Source organism: Polypterus senegalus, chromosome 4 (assembly GCF_016835505.1).
Source record: "Polypterus senegalus isolate Bchr_013 chromosome 4, ASM1683550v1, whole genome shotgun sequence".
Lineage (NCBI taxonomy): Eukaryota > Metazoa > Chordata > Cladistia > Polypteriformes > Polypteridae > Polypterus > Polypterus senegalus.
The window spans coordinates 37,553,314-37,574,217 of record NC_053157.1 but is presented as its reverse complement, the minus strand read 5'-3'; the positions used below and the strand labels follow the sequence as shown (position 1 = coordinate 37,574,217).

At 35.6% G+C, this 20,904-nt stretch overlaps 1 protein-coding gene across 3 annotated transcripts in view; it reads right to left on the bottom strand.

The window, feature by feature from the left end:
* Positions 1-20,904, bottom strand: part of malt1 (MALT paracaspase 1) — a 76,134-nt gene that overhangs the window by 20,557 nt on the left and 34,673 nt on the right. Inside the window, exons 8-11 of one of the 3 annotated variants that reach the window (XM_039750478.1) lie at positions 17,407-17,454; positions 14,343-14,366; positions 12,741-12,770; positions 9,947-10,150 (exon numbers count right to left, since the gene is read on the bottom strand). In XM_039750478.1, the coding sequence (XP_039606412.1) occupies positions 9,947-10,150; positions 12,741-12,770; positions 14,343-14,366; positions 17,407-17,454 (306 nt within the window). The remainder of the gene's footprint in view (positions 1-9,946; positions 10,151-12,740; positions 12,771-14,342; positions 14,367-17,406; positions 17,455-20,904) is intronic. The other 2 variants (XM_039750479.1, XM_039750480.1) reach the window with 2 other exon arrangements.

Sequence of the window (20,904 nt, the reverse complement as noted above, 5' to 3'; positions counted from 1 at the left end):
TTTTCTCAGGTCTCAATTGTAATACAATTTAGTCAATATCAAGAGACAAAAAGCTATCTTGCATTATGCACATTGGTTATGATGGCTCAAGATTTACGCTCAGTGCATACATTTTTAAGCAGGCTGTACCTGGATTTCCATTACTCTCAAGTAAGGACTGTGACTCAGCGACGCAAGTGAAACAAGAATGAACTGCTTTACTGCATCCAGACAGAATAGAGCCAACAATTCACTCTCCATTCAAGCAGCAACAAAAGAAGATGTCACAAATGTATTAATACTAAGAGATAATGTCATCATTTCACCTTCTTTACAGACAGAGGGGCCAGAGGCTTGCAGGTTTACACTATCTAGCACTGACACATAATCCCAATATCATATATATTAATTGCATATACTATATCAAATTTGTTCTAAATCATTACAAATACTGTAGTATATTTTACTGCTGTGCATTGAAGTAAAACTAGATACTTGAAACAAGCACAGCTTTCAGCTTCCAAAACATTAGTGTATACTTGTTATTTAATAGGCCTACATTATGGAACTAGGTAACCCACAAAAACAGTTTTTTTTGTCTTCTGTAAGCTTTTTAAATTACTTTCTATTTCAAGTAAACACTTGAAAATCATGGAAGAAATAGCCTGTTAAGACTTTAAATGAACTCTCTCTGTTTTTTGCTTGTTTTGTCAGTTTTATTTCTGATGTTATCAGAATGACACAGGAAGAGCCTTGCAATACTCTTTTGCACAAGCTAAAAGCTTCTTCTAGCAGCCTACACAAAATAAAAGTATGCAACACGCAAATCTATCCCTTTATCAATTACTACAAAACATTCAAAAAATATTAAGCTTAAATATTATTCAGTAGGAAGTTCAACAGCATAGTTATAGTATATATTAAAACCTACTTAATTGTTTAATGCTGTTTTTCTTTTTTTTCTGAACTTATTTACTGGTTACTAGACTTGTTTAAAATTATAATTGATTGGGTGGGAACTCTAGTTTGTCACTGATAGTAGTCACTAGAAATTGTATAAATGGATTATAAATGGATTTTAAATTTACTGATGAACTGTAATGCACGCAAACCCAGGTGCCAGCTTGTCCTCACTGCACTGCAAACAGGCTGCGAACTTAGATGGAGTCGCGAAGAGGACCCAAAGGCCGCCTTTTGTCTGCAACACCTGAAATAGTAAGAGACCCTGAGAAAATAAAAGTGGGGTGTATTAAATACTCCCTGCTAATCAGCTACTTGCACTGAGATAAGTAGCTTAGTTACACTTTACTGGAGGAGCTGTTTATCCATAGACTTAGAGGGTGACATGCCAACGCAAGAGTAAAAGCTTTTAGAACTGGTCTACCATCTATTGTAATGGGAAATGTTTGATCGCTTTCAAATAAGATGGACGAACTGTCTGCATTTATAGAGGGTCATAGAGCATACAATTACAGTGACATTTTGTGCTTTACAGAGAGGTAGCTTAACATTTCAATTACCAGAGACTACGTAAAAACTCGTAGATCCGTCCCACCTTAAATCGCTACTTAAATCCGTTCGCACCTCTCCGACAGCATCTTTCATCTTCTAAATGTGCTGATATAGACATACTGCTGGCTATTCCATCCCCCCACCAACTTAGAACATGCACAAACTTCTCCCAGCTCATGCCTTGATTGATTATCTGGGAGTGAAGTGGAGTTTTAGAGTGGAAATAATAGATCGTTATTCGGAACACACGCATTTCATGTGTGTTCCGTTTCTACAGTAATCTCTGTAAACACATTTTTAAAACAGAAATGTTTTTCATATTCTAGTAGTAAATGACAAAACATTGGCATAAACTATATAATGTATGAAGCCTGAAGTCCAAATATCAAAGAAACATTTTCACAAAAGGTACAAGTATAACAGAACAAGTGCGCTTTTATTCAAAAATATTACTGCAGAAAAAAAAGCCACATTAGCATGCCATATTGACACACATTTACTACAACTGTCTCGGTGGTGTAATGGTATCAGCTGCTGACTGGTAATCAAAAGGTCACAAGTTCGATCCCGCACGACTCCGTTTTGAGAAGTGAACTGCTCTTATTCTTACTATTTTAGAATAAAAACATACATTTGATTTCAGCCTGTAACAGCCGGTGTAATTTATGATACTTGTAAAGATTAGCTTAGTTTTTTTTTTTTTTTAATTCACTCTTCATTCTCTCAGTCGCGTTCAGGAATCTTCCCTAATCTGACACTGCTGCTTTTACATAAAGACACGCTATAGTTCTGCAGTGTATCACAATACATACTACCTCCCAGGGATCTGACACACAAACGCTGGTGAATCTGCCTTCTTCGTATTTCACTGTCACTTGATTTTCTTTTTATTCAGTTTTATTAAGTGGTCCTGCTCACACTGAATTAGTATGCACCGTATGGTCTATGATGTCAAAAAAAAAAAACCAGAGACATAGGTATATATGATATTTGGAATTATTCGTTTTATGACTTGTATAGTACATTTCAGAAAACTGTGTGGCACGGATGCAACATTATTCAAATTATTCATATTCATTCGCATAAGATCTTGCAGTTTGTAATCAGTGACCGCGTGTTTTTTTTCCCCGATCTTGCCAGTCCCCACATGTTGCTGTATGCTGTTTCTTTTGTACTCCAGGACATGCAGAGGAAACAACAGTAAAGAGCAGTAACTTCAGCACTATATGCAATCATCAGACACTTCCCATCTGACACTGCTGTTTTCACATAAAGACGCGCTATAGCTCTGCAGTATAGTTGTGACTGCATTCTCGTACCAATGCTTGCGAAGTGTCTGCGTGCACTTTTCGTGGCATTACATGTGTAGTTTTTGAGCATGCCCGTTGTGCTCAAACACAGGAAAATATGTTGGTGTACAAGTATAACAAAACAAGTGCACTTTTATTCAAGACTATAACCAAAGAGAAAAGAAAGCAAGTTACAGTAGGCAGTTGATACAACAGCTTGTGTGGTGCAAGGCTAAGAACTGCTGATTTCCGATCCGTGCTATATAAAATCATCACATTCAAATATTAACAGTTCCCACACACCCAAGGACCGCCCTTCCTACATTTATGACATGTGTACTTGTTGCAGTGTACACAGCTCTCTGTGCTATGGTGCCTATTACAATGAATGAGCACCTGACACTGTACTTTCTTCACTACATAAATAACATTTGAGCTATAGCGCGTCTTTATGTGATCCAAATAAATAACATTCGAGCTATAGTGCGTCTTTATGTGATCCAAATAAATAACATGCAAGCTATAGCGCGTCTTTATGTGATCCAAATAAATAACATTTGAGCTATAGAGTGTCTTTATGTGAAAACAGCAGTGTCAGATTTATGGGATCGTGAACACGACTGAGAGAATGAAACTGAATTAAAATAAAAAGCTAACCTTTTTATAAAAAAGCTAGCACTGGCTGTTACAGAGTGACTAAAATCAAGTGTATGTTTTTATTCTAAAATAGTACAGTACATGCAATATTACTTGAAAACGAACAGCATCAGATCGGGTTTGAATACATGCTGACGCTGTTACAGAAGGCGTGAGCTTATTCAATGCAGCAGTTTCAACGCACAGTACATGTAATATTATTTGAAAGCGAGCCGCATCAGATCGGGCGTATATTCAAACCATGACTCTGACGCTGTTCGTTTTCAAATAATATTCCATTAGTGCAATGATTTTTTCACATATATTGTCTCTTTCTTTCATCTTGCGGTTTGTAATCAGTGACCGTGTTTTTTTTTTCCCCCCCGATCTTGACAGTCCCCACATGTTGCTGTATGGTGGTGTTTCTTTTGTACTCCAAGACATGCAGAGGACAGAATAGTACACAGCAGTAAGTTCAGCGCTATATGGAATCATACAGACAGACAGGCAGAGAAGTCACTAGATATATAAATAAACAGGGAAGGCACTGTATAATAGATATATAAAAAAAACAACTAAGGCGATAGATAGATAGATAGATAGATAGATAGATAGATAGATAGATAGATAGATAGATAGATAGATAGATAGATAGATAGATAGATAGATAGAAAGGAAGGAAGGAAAGGCACTATACAGTGGTGTGAAAAACTATTTGCCCCCTTCCTGATTTCTTATTCTTTTGCATGTTTATCACACAAAATGTTTCTGATCCTCAAACACATTTAACCATTAGTCAAATATAACACAAGTAAACACAAAATGCAGTTTTTAAATGATGGTTTTATTATTTAGGGAGAAAAAATCCAAACCTACATGGCCCTGTGTGAAAAAGTAATTGCCCCCTGAACCTAATAACTGGTTGGGCCACCCTTAGCAGCAATAACTGCCATCAAGCGTTTGCGATAACTTGCAATGAGTCTTTTACAGCGCTCTGGAGGAATTTTGGCCCACTCATCTTTGCAGAATTGTTGTAATTCACCTTTATTTGAGGGTTTTCTAGCATGAACCGCCTTTTTAAGGTCATGCCATAGCATCTCAATTGGATTCAGGTCAGGACTTTGACTAGGCCACTCCAAAGTCTTCATTTTGTTTTTCTTCAGCCATTCAGAGGTAGATTTGCTGGTGTGTTTTGGGTCATTGTCCTGTTGCAGCACCCAAGATCGCTTCAGCTTGAGTTGACGAACAGATGGCCGGACATTCTCCTTCAGGATTTTTTGGTAGACAGTAGAATTCATGGTTCCATCTATCACAGCAAGCCTTCCAGGTCCTGAAGCAGCAAAACAACCCCAGACCATCACACTACCACCACCATATTTTACTGTTGGTATGATGTTCTTTTTCTGAAATGCTGTGTTCCTTTTACGCCAGATGTAACGGGACATTTGCCTTCCAAAAGTTCAACTTTTGTCTCATCAGTCCACAAGGTATTTTCCCAAAAGTCTTGGCAATCATTGAGATGTTTCTTAGCAAAATTGAGATGAGCCCTAATGTTCTTTTTGCTTAACAGTGGTTTGCGTCTTGGAAATCTGCCATGCAGGTCGTTTTTGCCCAGTCTCTCTCTTATGGTGGAGTCGTGAACACTGACCTTAATTGAGGCAAGTGAGGCCTGCAGTTCTTTAGACGTTGTCCTGGGGTCTTTTGTGACCTCTCGGATGAGCGTCTCTGCGCTCTTGGGGTAATTTTGGTCGGCCGGCCACTCCTGGGAAGGTTCACCACTGTTCCATGTTTTTGCCATTTCTGGATAATGGCGCTCGCTGGAGTCCAAAAGCTTTAGAAATGGCTTTATAACCTTTACCAGACTGATAGATCTCAATTACTTCTGTTCTCATTTGTTCCTGAATTTCTTTGGATCTTGGCATGATGTCTAGCTTTTGAGGTGCTTTTGGTCTACTTCTCTGTGTCAGGCAGCTCCTATTTAAGTGATTTCTTGATTGAAACAGGTGTGGCAGTAATCAGGCCTGGGGGTGGGTACGGAAATTGAACTCAGGTGTGATACACCACAGTTAGGTTATTTTTTAACAAGGGGGCAATTACTTTTTCACACAGGGCCATGTAGGTTTGGATTTTTTCTCCCTAAATAATAAAACCATCATTTAAAAACTGCATTTTGTGTTTACTTGTGTTATATTTGACTAATGGTTAAATGTGTTTGATGATCAGAAACATTTTGTGTGACAAACATGCAAAAGAATAAGAAATCAGGAAGGGGGCAAATAGTTTTTCACACAACTGTATGATAGGAAGACAGGGACGCTGCTATACAATAATAAAATTGCTGTTATTACTATATAGATAGACAGGGAGTTCAGGCAGGAAGGCAGACCAGCAAAGGTTAAAAAGAAAAAAAAATAACATTTTCTCCCCAGCGGGGAATCAAACTCGGGTCTCTGAGGCACGGTAAGCCTACTGCGCTCTGAGTCAGCTAATCTTACCAGTACGCCACAGAAGACGTTGTATCGTTGTTGAACCTTTTGTGAAAGTGTTATTTGATCTTCACACATTTTACAGCTTATGCCTACATTTTGCAACATTTATTACTAAAATATGAAAAAGTTTCCGTTTTAACAATGTGTTTACACAGATTACGGTAGAAACGGAACACACATGAAATGCGTGTGTTCCAAATACTGATTTATTATTTCCACTCTAAAACTCCACTTCACTCCCAGATAATCAATCAAGGCATAAGCTGGGAGAAGTTTGTGCACGTTCTAAATTGGTGGGGGGATAGAATAGCCGGCTGCTTGCAGCTTGTCTTTATCAGCACATTTAGATGACAAAAGACACTGGCGAAGAGGTGCAAACGGTTTTAAGGTGGGCCAGATTTTCGAGTTTTTTAGTGTTACACTTCATATACCTGACACTGTTTTAATGCTGGACAGATTTCATCTTATTCGAGCAGACACAGGCCCAGTGCAGTGTGGAAAAAAAAAAACAGGAGAGCACCTGGTCATCTATGTGAATGAGGAATGGTGTAAAAGGAAGCATATTACAGTTAAAGCTACAGTTTGTAGTTCAGACATTGAAATTCTGGCTGTCAGAATTCAGCCATGTTATTTGCCTAGGGAGATAAATTTCATCATCCTTATAAATGTTTATATTCCTCCCTCTGCAAATGGGAACCTAGCAATGGAAATGATTCACTCGGTCACCAACACTTCAACCATGAGACTCTGTAAGAACAATGACATGTGGTTGAGTGTATGGTGTCTTAAATATTGGAATATCTGTGGGCCAGAATGCAGTTTCTGAGACTCAAACACTGCGTTTCCAATAATGATGTTAGCAACAATGGAGCAGCAAAGGGAACAGTCCTGTCTCCTTTTCGCTTCACTCTGTACACCTCTGACTACAAGTACTGTATAACATCAGGTCATGTCACTTGCAAAAATACTCAGATAATTCTGCACTTATTGATAAAGGGAATGAGACAGTGTATAGGAATCAGGTGGAGAAGTTTGTTTCTTGGTGAAAAGTGAATTGTTTGCATCCTAACAGCAGCAAAACCATGGAACTGGTTATTTCCACCACATCAACACGCAAGTGTCTGGTCACTATTCAAGCAGAGGATGTAGAGATGATCTACTCCAACAAGTACTGGGGATCCACATTAATGACAGACTGGATTGGTCTCAGAACACAGAGGAACTTTATAAGAAAGAACAGAAGGCTCTTTTTACTTAGAAGACTGCATTCCTTTAATGTGAGAAGTGACATTATTCACATCTTATGTTAATTCTGTGATTGCCACTGTGATTTTCTATGCTGTGTTGTGCTTGGCTGTTGACATCACTTCAAGAGTGGCCCAACAAATCAACAAGTTAACTAAAAAAGCAAGCTCAATTATAGGACACACTCTGGACCCCCTGGAGTACTAGTAGTAGCGAAGGAGACAATTAAAACAAAAAAATGAGTGCCATTATGAACAATGCTACACATCAACTCTCTGACACACTAATACTTAGAACTTTCAGCCACTGAATCATCCAGCAGAAGTGTGTCAAGAAACATAACAGGGGCACCTTTATACCAACAGCAACTTGTATGCATAATGCCTCACTGTAACTGTGACAGCCAAGTCAGAACTCGTCTTTCTTTTTACTTTTCTTGCTTTATAGTTATTCTGGCATGAGTTCAGATGAAAGTGTGTGTATATTTATTTAAAGGGCATCTGTGAAGAAACCAAATTTTTCCCTGGAGACAAATGAAGCTTGTTCATTCATTCGTTCTAACTATCTAATGACCATATAATGTGATTATGCTACTGTTTTGGATTCTTTAGATTTAAAGGATTTTTTTTTTAATGCTGCTACTGCTTACTGTTCTGGAAAATTTTAGCTGTGCTTGGCTAGCACACAGCTGTTGCATCATTGTTGTGATGTGGGATTTTACATATAAGTTGATAAATGTTTTGAATGTCTTTATTTATAATTTAGGCAAACCAAGTGGTGAGAGGTATTCGTGTTTGCACAACCATCACCTCCCAATTTTTTACGTCTGTCTCTTTGTAATTATATGACAGGATTGGGGGGGATGTGTCTTAAACCAGTTTGATCCCCCACACAAAGCCAGGTTAGCTTAACATATGGTCTTGGGGTTGCAGGTGTTAAATGTACTATTTCTCCCATTGGTCTGAGATATGGCTGTTTGGAATTGGCTTGTCTCAGAGGCCTTTAAGTACCATGATGTCCTATTGGTTCTAGGAATTGGAGAGAACATCTATAAATGTACTTGCTCAACCACATTCTCTCTCTCTAACCAACATATGACGAAGAAGCATCTCTCTTGCTAACCTGTGATGATGAAGACAACACAATGAAGAGCTCAGCAGCCATATTGAACAGACATGTGGCTGAAAGCTGAGCACCAACGATGCCTTAACTAGAGACATTTTAAGTAAATGCAAGTCTGTGTGCCACCTGAATTACACACCACCGTTTTATCAGGTTGTATGGTTGCCAATATTCAAATGTACTTTGCATTTTGTTATTATTTATGAATATTATCAGTAATACATTATTTTATGTGTAACTTAACTCCTGCTTGTCTTTTTACTACATCTAATTGCCTGAGGTTATATAGGATATAGAAGGGAAGGTGGGCATAAGTTATATACAGTGGTAAGTCTGTGAGATTAGGCATTCTAAGGCTACATATTAATAATACAATAGGGGAAAGTAGAGCAATATATATTCTATTCTAATATATATATTCTATCTATCAGATAAAACAATCATGTACCAGTTCCCATAGCTGCCTCTCTCTATAATAATGGTAATGCTTTATTTTTTTTGTTACATTTTACATAACATTAGCAGGAAAACATGAATGGTGCAATATATTAAATATATTATATGGCCACTGATTAATATGTACCTTTAACTGATTATTACTACTGAGCATTCTATTGCAATTATATTAGCTGTGATATTTAACTTTACAGTACCTGAAATCTGCTACTGTCAAACACTAAATATCCACACTTATAACAATTTATAATCACATTAAAACCATATACAATCTAACTAACAAATATCTGTTAATTAGATAATGCAGTCAAGATAGCAGAATATAATATAGCATCTTTCTAAAATATAGAGAAGTACAAGTGACGATTAGCCTCTTAATTGTCTAAAACCAGTAGCCAGAGCACCTGCACTTTCGAACAGGTAATCCTCCTAAAGCTAAGCATGTTTGCATCTGGCCAATACTTGGATGGGAGACCATCTAGGAAAACTTTGGGTTATTGCTAGAAGATTATTGGCGAGGCCATCAAGGGGTGTTTACCCTGTGGTTTGTCTGTGGATCCCAATGTCCCAGTGCAGTGACACTGACATTGTGCTGTAAAAATGGTGCCATCCTTCAAACTGGGCATCCTTTGAAAAGCGTACGGTGTATCCCAATATCCAGGCTAAATTGCCTATCATGGCCTAATCCATTCCGGCCCCTAATCATCTTTTTCTAATTGGTTACTTTCTCTCTCACCCCTTCATCACCTAACTGCTAATGTGTGGTAAGTGTACTGGAGCAAAAAGGCTGCCCTCGCATCATCCAGGTAGGTGCTACACATTTTGTGGTGGCTAAAGTCACTCCCCCCCTCTTGATGTAAACTGATTTGAGCAGTGTGGAAAGCACTTTATAAATGTCATTAATTATTATTATTATAGTTATTTCTAGGCAATGACAATTTCTATTACAATGTACCAAAGCTGCTTTGTTTATTCCCCTTGAATCGGGATAAAGTGGGTAAAATGTTTGCAGCATCTACTGTTTGTATGAGCAAAACCTAAGCCTTCCAATCAATGGCTGTATTTATGTGCCAAGATAGTGCTGCTGGAATACTTTATTTGTATTTCAGGCTCTTGCCCCTGGAGACCCTGAATTGGATGAAGCAGGTTTGAGAAAGTTATGCTATTTTTCTTATTCTCATCAAGTAATTTTTTTTAATATTACAGTAATACCCTTACCATACACTCCTTTATCCAGAAGAAGTAAAAATTCATCTACAGCATTGCGCATCTCTGACTCTGTAAGGTCAAGAAGGGATACCACTTTGAAGTTCAGCTGCCGTAATAGATTGGTTAAATCATACACATCCACCATAGGTGCCTTTAGTTTGGGATGATTCCTATAGGACATGTTTCCAATGAGCAAGGCCACCTTATCTGTTGCTATAGGGACAAAAAAAATAATAATCAAACAAACATAATTACAAAGGGTATAATTTATATAAAAACAATCATTTGTTGCAGATTATACCTTTTACATTACTATCATCTCTGTATTTTTAACATTACAATAAATGTTACAAGACAGTGGATCCCAAAGCACTCTTTTTAGCTGGGGCAGAGAGTAGAAACTGCATGCTGATGGTGGTATGCTGCTGTGCAATGTCTGTTTTCTCAGTAGTGAGATACCGCTTTTGTGAGATTTTTGTTTCATCTTTGTCAAAGGTTGGCAAGCAAGCTATGACTGCTTATGTGAAGTGTAAATTTGAGTCACAATAAAACAGGCACCCCACTTTTAAATGTGGAGGCCCAGATTATTTTTACATTTAATGGAAGAAGGTTAAGTTTAAGAGAGATAGAGAGGGAGAGATAAAATGATAGAAAGCTATGCTCAGTCAAATTCTGAGTTGCATGAATGACTTAATCTGGTCTAGAAAGAGATACATCGAGTCAAGCTAGCTGGGTGGAGGCCTAGGAGGTTCTACATATTCAATCCACAATAAACAAGGCATTCATAGGTGAACCAGAGCTACATGCAAGCTTAATACACATAAATTTAAAACTTAGTAGACAGAAGCGCCTGAAAGTCAGTTTTTACTTACACGTAGTTTACATATTGAAAGTTTAAACAAGGGAAATAAGAGACAGGCTATATTTACATTCATATAATGGAGGAAAGAGGACTTTGTACACTATATACACAAAAGGACATGTGATAGCAGAGGGCAATGAAATGAATGACTAAACAAGAGGGAAAACATAAAGACATCTTAATAATTTAAATAATTTCTTTTAATGCAAAAAGTATTAAAAATATAAAGTTGACAACACATCATGCATAGCTGTACATGATTGCAATATTGTAATAATCAAAAGCTGGTTAAATCCAAGAGATAGGGATGAAGGCAACATAATGAATATCTGCATATTTTAGTGGAGTCTGAAAAGACTGCAAGCAATAATTTAAAATCAAGGTTACTTTAAATAGAAGAGTAACTTCTAATAAAGACTGCAATAACAGAGACTGAGCAAGAGGAGTGTGTTATATCTCAAGACAGAGACAATAAACAACTTCACAATAATATCCAAACAGAGATTTTTCTATGGGGTGTGGCAGATGGCTGAGACCCTTATCCGGCTGGAAAGCCTCTATACTGGAAAGACCGTGGGAGAGAACATATTCAGAGTATTACCTCCCCCAGAGCGATAGATGGCAGCCACCCTGGGTTGCAGCGGTGCCTAGGACTCCCACAGGGGTCCACGGGAGTTGGGAGTTTGGCACAGCCCTGTTCGGTTTCCGTGGGTGCCGACAGTAGGTACTGCAGGTACTGTTGAGCCCTGTGTGGCAACACTTCTGCCACACCTGAAAGTGCTGCCGGAAGAAGATCACCGGACACCTGGAGCAATTCCGGGTGCTCTATAAAAGGAGTCAGCCATCACTACTACAACAGCCAGAGTCGGGAGGTGGAGGACAAAGCTTGCCAGGAGGAGTAGAGGCAGACTGAGAGAGAAGAAAGAGAAAAGAAAAGAAGTGTATTTTGTGTCATACACTATGCTTGAACTGTACTGTACAGGTGGAAACCAGGAGAAAGTGTTTTGCATGAGTAAAAAGAAAAAAATAAAGTGTGTGCTGGACTTGTGTCCTGTGTCTGGTTGTGTTGGGTTTGGGTGGCAGGAGCGCCCTCTGCAGGACACAGTGGATTCCAGAGTAATGCATTACTTTAACCACCTATCTATAACCTGTGGAAAACCAGTAAACATTAACACAGATACAGGAATTTAAACAATTAACTAATCATTTAAAAAATTCAGAACTTATCAATAAAAATGAAAGACTGACTTGACTTTACATTCACTAATGATCATGACAGAATTCAAAATGACAAGTGTGCTGAACCATTTGGGACCAGAACATATATTTGTGTTTTGTTGTTTGTCCCTTTTATGCAGTGTTGTTTTGGGTTTTATTTACATTTTCAAATGTGTACAGTGCACCAAGTTCTAAATGGCAGTGTCCCATTTAAAATTAATTTAAAAAGTGAAATTTGAATGCTTGCATACACTAAAAAAGATGTGCATTTCCTGAGTAGTATTACTAACTTCTATTTGTTAATAAATTCCACTGTTTAATACTGAGGTTTACAACACAAATGCAAAATGTGCTTCAAAAATACTTAGCATTTTAATAAAAAAAACAATTAGTTTGCATTTAAAAAGCCTGTCGATGTTCTTATCGGAAATTAATTTTCCTTAGACAAGTAAATTCATTTACAGCTTTATGCTTAAAAAATATTCATTCTTTTGTTTTTGTAAAATAATTTATAAATATGAAGAGTTTCCTTTAAATTGCATTGTATTTTCTTTGTGGCATTTGCAGTACATTTCAAAAAATGACTTATTAAAAACCAAATACATTTAAAAATAATAACTAATCAATAAATGCTTCTTTCAGTGGATGTGTGTTTATATCCAGAGACAAGTAAGTCTTTTGCCATTAAGTATAAAATTGTAGGTGTCAGTAGGACTCACTCACCAAAAACTCCTTCATCTCTAACTGGATCATCTAAAAAACACAATTCCAGGTCATTAGTGGAATGAAAAAGAGTAATTCAATCGAGAACTGATAATAACACTGCACTGCATGAAATTCTAAATTCAGTTTATTTATTTATTATAATTTCGACCCTAAAATCCTATTGGAGAACACTTTGACAAGGAACTAACCCCGCTTAATATGAACATACTGCAGGAGTCTGATAGAAAAATCTTGCCAGTGCAAAAGCATTTTTCACAACAGATAATGCATAGAGCATGTGATTGGACCTAATTATATGTTTTAATGAGTGTGAAACAATCAAAACACATGGGGGAAACACAAACAAAGCGAAAATATGTAAACTAAACTCAGAAGACATCCACAGTAAGTTAACAGAAAGCATATTGCATTTGATGTCAGGAAGCATTTACTGGTAAACATACCTTAAGCAACTGTAAATGAAATGCATTTTATCAAACAATTAATAAAGAAAGGAATAAAAGTTAATAGTTTCATCTATGTTCACTGTCATATAGTATGATATTTTAAAAGAATTAATAACACTAAAGGTAAGTGTTCTCATTCTCATTTAAATATAACTTTCTAACAATTACCTTAGTTGTATTTGATTACTTTTTTAATTATAATAATTATTATCTATGTTCTTTACATAAAGCATTACTTAAGTGACACACTGTACTTCACTAGAAAAATACATTAAGCACTGCGAGCATCAGCAAATTTTAATCAAATCCAGAATTATTTTTTAATGTAGGCTATAAATTCACTTTATTAATTCCTACTTACAGATACACACACAGGCCAATGTAAGACAAGTAAGACAGTAAAACTACACACAACTAAAGTGGAATATTCAGAAATTATTTATCAATATATATATAGTAATTTTTCATGGCTACATCTTACATAGGCCAATGCTTTGCACATATTTTCTGACACTTACTATATAACATTTTCATAAGGCTTTCCTAATATATTTAAATGATATATATTAGAGATTAAAAGGCAAATAACAGAAAATTTCTCCATTCATCCAATGGAGGACAGAGAACCTAACTAAAACCAATACATTAAACTATTACTGCACATTTATTCATATATGATTACATAAGGATATGCAGACACACATACAGTACGTATAAAAAGTATTCGCTGAAGACATTTTTAGCTTTTATTGTGCAATAATATGGATTTGTAACATATATAAAATTTTAATAAAGCAGCATCACGCAGTGATTTTTTTATGCAACAGTCACATTTAAAGTCTCCATTCCCACTAAACAACAGAGAGCAAGAATGAAAGATGGCACAATAAAAGTTCTCCAGTTGACCAAGCGAAAGTGAAAAAAAGGGCTTATAGCAATTGAGCACATTCACTATTGACCTAAAAAGTACTAGCGGAGAATAGCATTAATGAGGTGCTGCCATATGCTTAAGAATATTTAACCATTTCCTGCAATGTAAACTTAATTTTCTATAATTTTAGCAATACAGCCCAAGTGGGTTAATACTTCTTTAGGTACTGTATGTATTATTTCTGCTTGTAAAAACAATTTAAAAGTTTACTTAGCCACTTACAATCCCCAAAGATGTTAACATCATCTGAAAAACAGGCAAATAAAAAAAGATTTTCATATTAAAACAAATGCATTGTAGAATACACCTGAAACTTCATATTTTATAGATTGGGTTAACAGAAGCATGAATACTCATTCCATAATAAATATATATTTTACATGAATACCCTTGTTGTTTGCCCACTCACAGGCTGTCTACATGAAAGTAGATATTCCATTCAAAGCAGTTTGCTAGTAAACACAAGCATAAATAAGAGTTCCCCAACTTCCAGAATTCTGGAGAAATAAAAAACATGGAATGCTGGCCAGAGATGCATTTTAATTAGTGAAATCATGAAAAAGCCTAAAGGTTCCCACTTTATCCTAACCATCTTAAAATCTTCAAGATTTAAGCTTGCTTGTATTTGTTACAGATTCATTCAATTCATTATTATAAACGAGAACAACTAAAGTCTCAGAATATATTTACGAGATAAATGAAGGTAAAACTTACTTAGAATAATATTCATATTAACTAAAAAATATATGTTCTGTAAAAGCCGTACAACTTTCTGTTACTTGTGCTAATAAATAAATAAAAACAATTATAGGCTAACCAGGTAACTTCCCCTGTATTATAGTCGAAAGGATTGAGATTTAGGTGTTAGACACACAAGTCTGTTTTTAAATGAAAGCACCGACTCTACAGGTATAAGCAAACCTTTCTTTTTCAGACAAAGACAAGAAATTGCTTTACATCACCATGCTTAGAAAGTTAATTTTGATGGGTCTGTTAAGATGTTAAAGAAAAGTTCAACTGGTGAGAATAAGAACTGTATAAGCATGCACTTTACTCTATAGTAATTAGCAATATTATAGTGAATAACAATTAGTTATAATTTTAGATGTTTTTAGGGTAGACAGCTCCAGCTTCCACATCCAAAGACAGCAGATTATTTTTTTAACAAATATAATATATTTCACAGCCCTTGCAATTTTCAGCAAAGCTTTGCAACAGCCCACTGCAGAGGTCAACAAGAAAGATCTTCAGAATAAATTATTATTATTTTTTTAAAGATTTATATGTTAAACAAAATCTCTTGAATTGAATTCTGGAGATGTCTACACTTTAACTAAACTGCATGCAATTATATTTGATCACCACCAAAATACTAGGGAATATATTCATTTAACATTTCATTTTCCCCCTTTTTCTTCTTCCAAGACAGACATATGTTTAGAATATAATCTTTGTTGTAAATCATTTTCTGAAATAGTTACACTATGGATCTCCTGAACAGTGTCCCTTTAGCCCTCAGTATTATTTGCCTTCCAGAATAAACTTGACAACATTGCAAAATAAAGCATAAATCGATACTGATTTATATTGAAAGATATCGCACAATAAAACACTTTACAAAATTACAGTTTTGGTCTTGGGTGATATATAAATAAATAAAAAAAACATTGCCTGTTTGCTGGAAATTGTATTCCTGCTTTTTCATAATGATGGAATTACAGTATATCAGTAATTTAAAAAGTAGATGGCAAGGTTCACAAAATAACATTTATCCCTAGAACAAATGTATTCATTCATTCACTCACACAAGAGAGAAGTGTTAACTTGCTCCATGACAATTAATTTTGCAAGAGAAGGTGGCTGCAATACTGAACATGCATATTCACATAATTGTAGGTAGCAGCATGAGCATTCCACAAACTTTTTATCTCTAAAGTTCAGACTAAAAGCTCAGCAGTACCTGACATAGTCCAAGCACTGCTTTCAGGAGAAAAACCAAAGGAACACATACACACTCTGTATTGCCAAATGGAATATCATTTATGTATACGGTTTTATGTAATTTTAGTAATTGAAGCTAATAACATTAATTCATCTTAACCTCACTTAGAGATCATATTTATACATTTCTGGGGTATGAAAGTAATAAAGGAGCATAATTAATTGTGAGATTATAATCTCCTGAAAAGAAACCGCAATTGTTTCCCCAGCGCAAATGTATTAAAACAGGGGTTCTCAGGTTCAGTCTAGGACTAATGCCATGAATATAATTTTCATTCCAAGCAGTTTCACAAATGAATGGTTTAGTTTACATTTTTGCTCTTGTGTCTATACTGCTCATGACTACTGTAACCCTCAGTATTTGGATACAGTTATACATGTATTTCTGAATGCAAAATAAGAAAAGAAAAAGACTAATTAAACAGATCATTTAAAAGTAAGGCTGGGCCATTTATTTGTGGAACTAGTTGGAATGAAAACTCCCAGCCACAGAGGTATCACAATACTGAGCGTGGGAACCCCTGTATTAGAATAAAATATTAACATCAGGTAAGACACATAAGTCATCTTTAAGTAACCTCTACTGTTAATTTCAAACTCATGGCAGACCCTTTATGTGCAGCAGCAGAAGGCAAAACATGAAAAAATACCATACATCATGTGTTTCCTTCATATCTGGGTTAGGTTTGGGAAAAACAAAAAAAACACCTATACAAAATGACTTCATAAAAATAAGGTAACTCCTGACACCAAGCCTCTCTTGGGATTATAAAGAAGCACAGCTTTTTAATTTCTGCGTTCTGAAAAAAGTAACACATTGAAAAGGACTGAAGGTGACGGGCTGGTTCTTGACAATGTGTAGATAAGCTAAATAACCAACTCAAGTTTGACAAAGTGTGGATAAGCTGAATAAATATCTCAAACAGATTTACTATATTGATATTTATAAGTCACATAGAGCTACAACAATTTTGCTTATTTTGTACTTTTCTTCCATTCCTCCTTCACATGCAATTGAGAGCACTAGTGTAATACATATGAAAACTAAGAACTGTTTTAGATGATGGGAAGTAACAGTAAGTAAGTAACAAACTGTGGTACATTTTTTAATGAATGCATGTATTTATGCAAGATAATTACATCTTTTAAATTTATGAATTTTAATCTATAAAGAAAAGGGGGAAATTTTACTTGTTTCAAAATAAATGATGTGGTGTTTCATGAATATATCCCCAGTTAATTTCCCATAACCACAGACCAGCCATCTTTTATACTCACACTATACCTTCAGAACATTCCACCGCTTCTGAAGATGAATAATTGCACCTTGGTCCTTATAGTTAAAAAGAATGTCAAGGTGGAAGTTAAACAATAGACTGGTTCAAAGTTATCATAACTTTAAATTTAAGCACCACAACAACTAGCTCTGCATACAAGAATACTGGTGCAATTAAATATATTTTTAAACTTTTCAAATCAAAGTAGTTTGTTCAAGCATTGTTAACCTATAAAAATAAAACAGGTTACTTTAAAATAAAGGCAGTATATACAAAACAATCAAGTACAAAAGTGAACAACCCTAACATTGGAGAATTTAAAGTAGCTGTAACAATTACACTGCATACTAATCATGTGATAAACCTGCATTGCAATATTTTTTGTTGAACCAGTAATAACAATAAATATTTATAAAGCACCTTTACAAGAGCTTATATTGGAAAAGATATTCAATCACTGATACAAAAACACCCGAGATTGTGAGCACTTCTGCCTGTTGTAAATTTTTGTTAATAAGAAAACTGATTGTGTTGATCAGGAAGAAAATGTGGAGCAAGGATCATGGGTCGATTCTTATCTCATTCCATGTCCATATGAAGTTTTCTTTAGGTATTCTAGATACCTACACGTACCAAAGATGAGCATGAAAGGCAGACTGTTGAGTCAGTATGTCTGTGTGTGTGAGTGCTAATCGAAAAGGGTTGCAACCTCATGCAGGGTTAATTCCTGCCTTGCACACAATGCTGTCAGTATAAGTTCCCTTGCCCCATAACCCTATAATGGATTAAGCCATTTAAGAAAAACAAGTATGGATGAATAATCCGAATAAGTAGTATATTCTTTAGTTTTTAAATGTATGAAGTACTTCAGCAGTAAAACTGTACCTAGAAATGATATAATAAACTAATGCTTCTAATGAATGAAAGGAAACAAAAAAAGAATTATGTAGATGGGAAAAACTTAATTACCACCACTACTGATGTGCTAAAAATGACTATTCACTTAGGGAAAATACAGGAAAAAATGTTGTGAAAAAGATCTACAGTTGAACTTTACAGTGTCAGTCAGATTATTTCTCTCACTTATGCAAGATGCCAAACACCCTTCTGTGCTAATGGACAGAACAGCTGCTTCTAGCGGTTTACAAATACCACTTCTTGATATACTGCTGGCAGGGGTCACCTGTCTGTCATGTCCAATCTGTTCTAGGGCTCCAAATTTTCCACACAGTCACTCAGGCAGGCAGCAACTAGTGTGTATCCGAAAAATGATAACAAGATTAAGAAAAAAGCAACAAACCTAAAACACTATAAATACTGAGCTTTTGCTTATAGCTAGAACAAGCAGAGGCTATTGGGTTCATCTCAATTTGCTGTCTAAATATTAAACATACATAAAATCAGAGACTAGCTGAAAGGCTTTATTTACACAGCTTTAAACACAATGTTACTGTGAAACATCTAAACTAAACACAGTGTACAAAAATAACTGGGCATTCTGCATTCATAGAATCAATCTTCAGAAAATACACAAAATAACTGAACAACTTTTTTTCTGACTGAATTGCATGGCCAAACTAGAACAACTGGAATTACCCAGGATCCAGCATGCAAGTAACACCAGAGGAATTCAAAACATTGCCACTTGGCTTAAGAACAGAGCTTATGCTAAGAAAAGTAACTGATACCAAGTGGTTTTGTTGCAAACTTCAAAAAAAGTCCTCATAGTCCAAGGTAAAACCCACAATTTCAACATTAGGCTACTGTACATTTGCTTCTGGAATTAATACTCGACTATACATATAGTATTAATATTAATACAAAACATTACATTTTTTTTTCATTTCCATCACCTACAAATCTACAGATGGTTCTACTGCATGACATATAGTAGTCACATCTGATTTTTTTTATAAGAAATATAAGGGTGTTTGTATAAAACATAATGTATGTAAATATATAAAACAAATACCGAACACAAAGACTGTATTATAGAGTATGAGTGCTGAAGACCTCAGGGTGTGTGGTCGGTTCAATTATATTTAGATTTTCTTTTACATTTTTTGCCCATTATTACTGCAATTCCCTGTATTAGACAATAATCTCACATGCACCAAATAACTTCATCCAACCCCTCACTACCAAAAACTGTTAGTTTTGCAATTCCAAAGCTATCTTCAAGCATTGTGATGGTTTGCATGTTCAGCATTTGCACATTAGCTTGTTTATGTTAAATTATGACATCCTTTACATGCTCTACCAGTGTATGATGGCCAGTGTGATTTTCTATGTAGGGTGTATCAGTAAAATCACTTCAAGAGAAGTCCCCTGAATCAATAAGATAATTAAGTTATGAAACGCACCTGAGACCACTGTATGTAGTACTCACGGACAGCCTGAACACAAAACTGATGGCCATTGTGAACAATGCTACACATCCTCTCTGACACATTATGATTAAGGACTTTAAACCAACAAATTATTCAACATACATGTGTCAAAAAACCCTGGAAATACACCTGAATAATGCCTAACTGTGACTGCTCACAAATAAAGTACTATCTATTAAAGTTACTATTTAAATAATAATGAAAATTGAGCTGGAAATGACAAAGAAAAGACACTTGAAGGGGTTTAATTGGAAAAAACTTCCAAGCTGATGTTGATCTAGATTTGTGTGATAAATTATTATTATATTGGAAGGTTGTAGGTATTGCCAATAAAAGGAAACACTAACAAGACACCAAGAGTATCTCTGGACAAATGTTGATAGCAAAATTTGCAATCAGATAGATAGATAGATAGATAGATAGATAGATAGATAGATAGATAGATAGATAGATAGATAGATAGATAGATAGATAGATAGATAGATAGATAGATAGATAGATAGATAGATAGATAGATAGATACTTTATTATTCCCAAGGGGAAATTCACATGTCTCATATTCAGCAATATGTTCTGAACAACTGAGTTAAGGAAGACGCTAAGCTACTAACCAATTTCCCAAACAGCAGTGATCTGGTTCTAAAAGATGAAACAATAGGTGGGTAGCCTCAGAATACCAAAACATTTGGTGAGGATACTCTAAAAATGGCTAGCAGATACTTTAGATCAAGATGAGGTCAACTCTTACTTGCAGAAAAGCTTATCAGACAAATTGGCATTGGTCAGACATGTTATGAATTTCAAACAATCCTGAAGACATTAATACAGAGCTGTATCCCCTCCTTAAGTGTACCAAACCTGAACTCACTGGAGTGATTATATTGTTCATTTAGCCAGGTAGTACATGTGAAAGACCCAGAAGTGATGGACTTTTGCTGGATTCTGGGATGTGTGGTCTAATTAACTTGGTCCGTTTCCACAATGGCCTTCACCCGGGAAAGCGGATTAAAATAATAGAGGATTTGTATTGAACAAATCAGGTGTTAATAAGCAACCCTTTCACGCAATACATTTTGGTGTGTAAACAGCCTAACATGTAACAATCTAGAGGGCAAT